Source organism: Plasmodium gaboni, assembly GCF_001602025.1.
Source record: "Plasmodium gaboni strain SY75 chromosome Unknown, whole genome shotgun sequence".
Taxonomy (NCBI): Eukaryota; Apicomplexa; class Aconoidasida; order Haemosporida; family Plasmodiidae; genus Plasmodium; species Plasmodium gaboni.
In genome coordinates this window covers 1,202-4,794 of record NW_017385485.1, presented here as the reverse complement: position 1 = coordinate 4,794, position 3,593 = coordinate 1,202, and the positions used below count along the sequence as shown (strand labels likewise).

The following is a 3,593-nucleotide window of genomic DNA, read 5'->3' as shown; positions in this document are numbered from 1 at the left end:
TTTAATAAAATACAATAGTTTAATATCATATTTTTATTTTCATTTTTATTTTTAAATAATGTTTTCATTATACATGAAAAATAAAAATAGTATATATACAAAATAAGGAAGAAATTGTTTTGTAAATATGTTTAATTTGGTTATTAAATTTTTTAAGAATACTTTTATAAATTATATGAAATGACAGTAATATTTAAAATATCATTATAATTATATATATATATATATATATATATATATATATTAATAATTTAAAAAATGAATTTATTAAATTCGAATTAAAAATATAATATTATAAAAAAATAAAAATAAAATAAATAAAAACCAAAAAAAGTAGAAAGAGGAAATTTATATTCTTGCCATTTATTATTATAATATGAAATATAATTTTATATGAAATTATAATAAGGTGGGGAACATATATTGGAAGAATAAAAATAAAAAATAAAATGAAATTAAAATAATGTTATTTATCATATATCTTGCTTATATTTTAAGTATAAATTTTACCAATGTTGTAATATTTTTGTATGTATAATTTTCCTATATAGAAAATTAAAAGAAAAAAAAAAAAAAAAAAAAAAAAAGAATATTTATTTTAGCATTATGATTTATTATAAATTTTTACATGCAGTTATGAAAAATATTTATATATATACATGATAAAAATAAATAATTCTAAATGTTGTTGAATTAAATTAAATATTTATATTTATAATAATTTTTTTTTAATAATTAAAATTATAAAACTATTCAAAATATAAATATTATTTTGTTTTTTGACAATAAAATATATATATATATATATTATATATATGAAATATTTTAATTTTTTTTTTTATATCGAAATTTTATTTAATATGAATATTAAATTATATTATGATAAAAAATATAGTATATATAAATAATGATGAATTCTAATAATATATAGAAAAGTACTATTTATTTATATTTTATTTTTTGTTTTCAATGGCTTTTGGGTTTTATTAATAAAGAAAAATTATTTTTATATATATTACTAAAATATTGAGTATTATATATATATAAAGAATTAATCTTTTATATTTCATTATTTTGAAGAAAAAATCAAAAAAAAAAATTTTAATAGTATGAAATATTACAAATTATTTTTTTGTATATAATTTTTATAATACTGTAAAATTAAGTATGTTGTATACACGATTGTTTGTCTTAATTGAGTAATTTATATTGTAATAATGTTATTAGATGTATATGGAATTTATCTATAAATATCATACATTTTTATAATTAAAAAATATTTACCTTTATTTTATATTAAAAATTGAAATAAATAAGTAAATATATATATATATATATTAGACACCTTTATTAGTAGTTGAGTTTTAAATAATGAAAAAATAAAAATAAACTAATGAATAAGTAAATATATATATTTTTAAAATTATATATATTTTTATAATGGGTGAGAATGAAAGTTTTTATGAAGAAAGTAAGTTATGTAATTATATAGATGGTGGACCAAAGCGGGATTGGTTTTATAATAAAGACGGTTTGTTAATAAGAAATTATTCTTGGATAGTTAAGAATGCTATAGGTATTATAATATTAGTTCATGGTTTATATTCTCATGCAAGACTAGGATTTTTAAAGCATAATATAAATATTATAAGCAACCATGAAGCTGTGTTAAATGATAGTGATAATTATTATATATATAAGGATAGCTGGATAGAAGAATTTAATAAAAATGGTTATTCTGTATATGGCCTAGATATGCAAGGTCATGGAGAATCTGATGGTTATAATGATTTGAAACATCATGTAAATAATTTTGATGATTATGTATATGATTTATTACAATATATTATGTTAATTAATAGTTCCTTATCTATTGAGGATGAAGAAGATAATACATATATAGAAGATGATGAAAAAAGTATAAATGTTACGATACCTCCTATATATTTAATAGGATTTTCTATGGGTGGGAATATAGTTTTACGTGCTTTAGAAATCTTAGGTAAATCAAAAGAACTGCAAGAAAGATTGAATATAAAAGGGTGTGTATCATTGTCACCAATGATTTCAGTTAATGTATTTGGACCCATAGATTCATTTCAATTTAATTATATTTTTAAACCATTAATAAAAATTGCTTCATTTTTATTTACATTAAAGAGATTACCATTCATGAATAAAATAAGATTTCCAAATCATTCTTATGTTAATGATATACATATGCTTGATAAAATTCGCTTTGATAAAGGTATGACATTTAAACTTTGCTATGAATTAATAAGAGGGATGCAAAATTTAAATGACAATATAAATGATATACCTGAAGATATATCTTTATATATTATTCATTCATTAAGTGATTGCGTTTGTTATTATGATGGCTCAGTCTCTTTTTTTGATAGACTCTATAATAATAATAAAGAACTACTTAGTATAGATGATGTGGATCATGTGATTACTATGGAACCTGGAAATGAGGAAGTTTTAAAAAAAATAATTTCTTGGCTTTCAGAAGTTCAAGAAAGAGAAAATTTAATACATATTAATTAATTATTTATTTGTTTTATTATTTATTTATTTATTTATTATTATTATTATTTTTTAATTATTATATATATTATATAAATTACTTTATATTAAATATATTTTCTTTTAATAACAGTTCATTATTAATATATATATGATAAATAATTACAATATATATATATATATATATATATATTTATTTATTTATATTATTAAGAATATGAAACCCATTAATTTGAATTATTAAAATATTTTCTATATGGTTTTTACATATATGAACACATTTTATATTATTAAAATTTTAATAATAGAAATAAATTAATTTTATTAATTTTAATAATAAAGAAATAATAAATATATATAAGAAAAAATGTATGAATTTATTAGGTATTTATATATACATATATTATAATGTAGAAGGGTAAAGTGATAATTAATACTACGAAAAAATATACATATTAAATACTTAATAAAATTATTTTTGAACCTGATATAAATAAATATATTATTTTAATATTTAATTTTTTCTTTTTTACAAATATTAATATTAAAAATTGAAAAAGAAAATAAAAAAGAATATAATCTTTTATCATATTATTTATATATTTAGTATATTCTTAATTTTTACCAAAATTGTTATAAAATATTATTAATATTATTGTGGTATAAGATGATATAATATATATATTTGGGTTATTTTATATATCATTTTTTTTTTTTTTTTAAATGAAGAATAAATTTTTATATGTTTATTGAGATATTATAAATCTGTAAATTTTTTTCTTTTATGTTTTTATTAATTAGTAATATTTTATATTCCTTATATGAATGAGAATAAATATATTTATTTTTTAAAATATATATTCAGAAAATTTATTATGTATTTTTAAATTTGCAGAACAATAGAATAATTCTTTTTTTTTTAATTGCACATGTTTTTTTTTTTTTTTTTTTTTTTTTTTTATACATCATAATGCTCTATTAAATAAATAGGTTTTACGTATATTATAAAATATACAACCAAAAAGAAGTTTTTGTTTTTTTTTAAAATAATAATATTTAATATA

The 3,593-nt window shown here is 15.3% G+C and overlaps 1 protein-coding gene across 1 annotated transcript; it reads left to right on the top strand.

Annotated features, from left to right (window-relative positions):
* Nucleotides 1-1,440: 1,440 nt before the first annotated feature.
* On the top strand, nt 1,441-2,550 carry PGSY75_0031300 (putative lysophospholipase; the record flags this gene model as incomplete). The annotated part of the gene is made up of 1 exon (XM_018783450.1): nt 1,441-2,550. The coding sequence occupies one exon, from the start codon at nt 1,441-1,443 to the stop codon at nt 2,548-2,550; it is 1,110 nt and encodes a 369-aa protein (XP_018638750.1).
* Between the last annotated feature and the right edge of the window lie 1,043 nt (nt 2,551-3,593).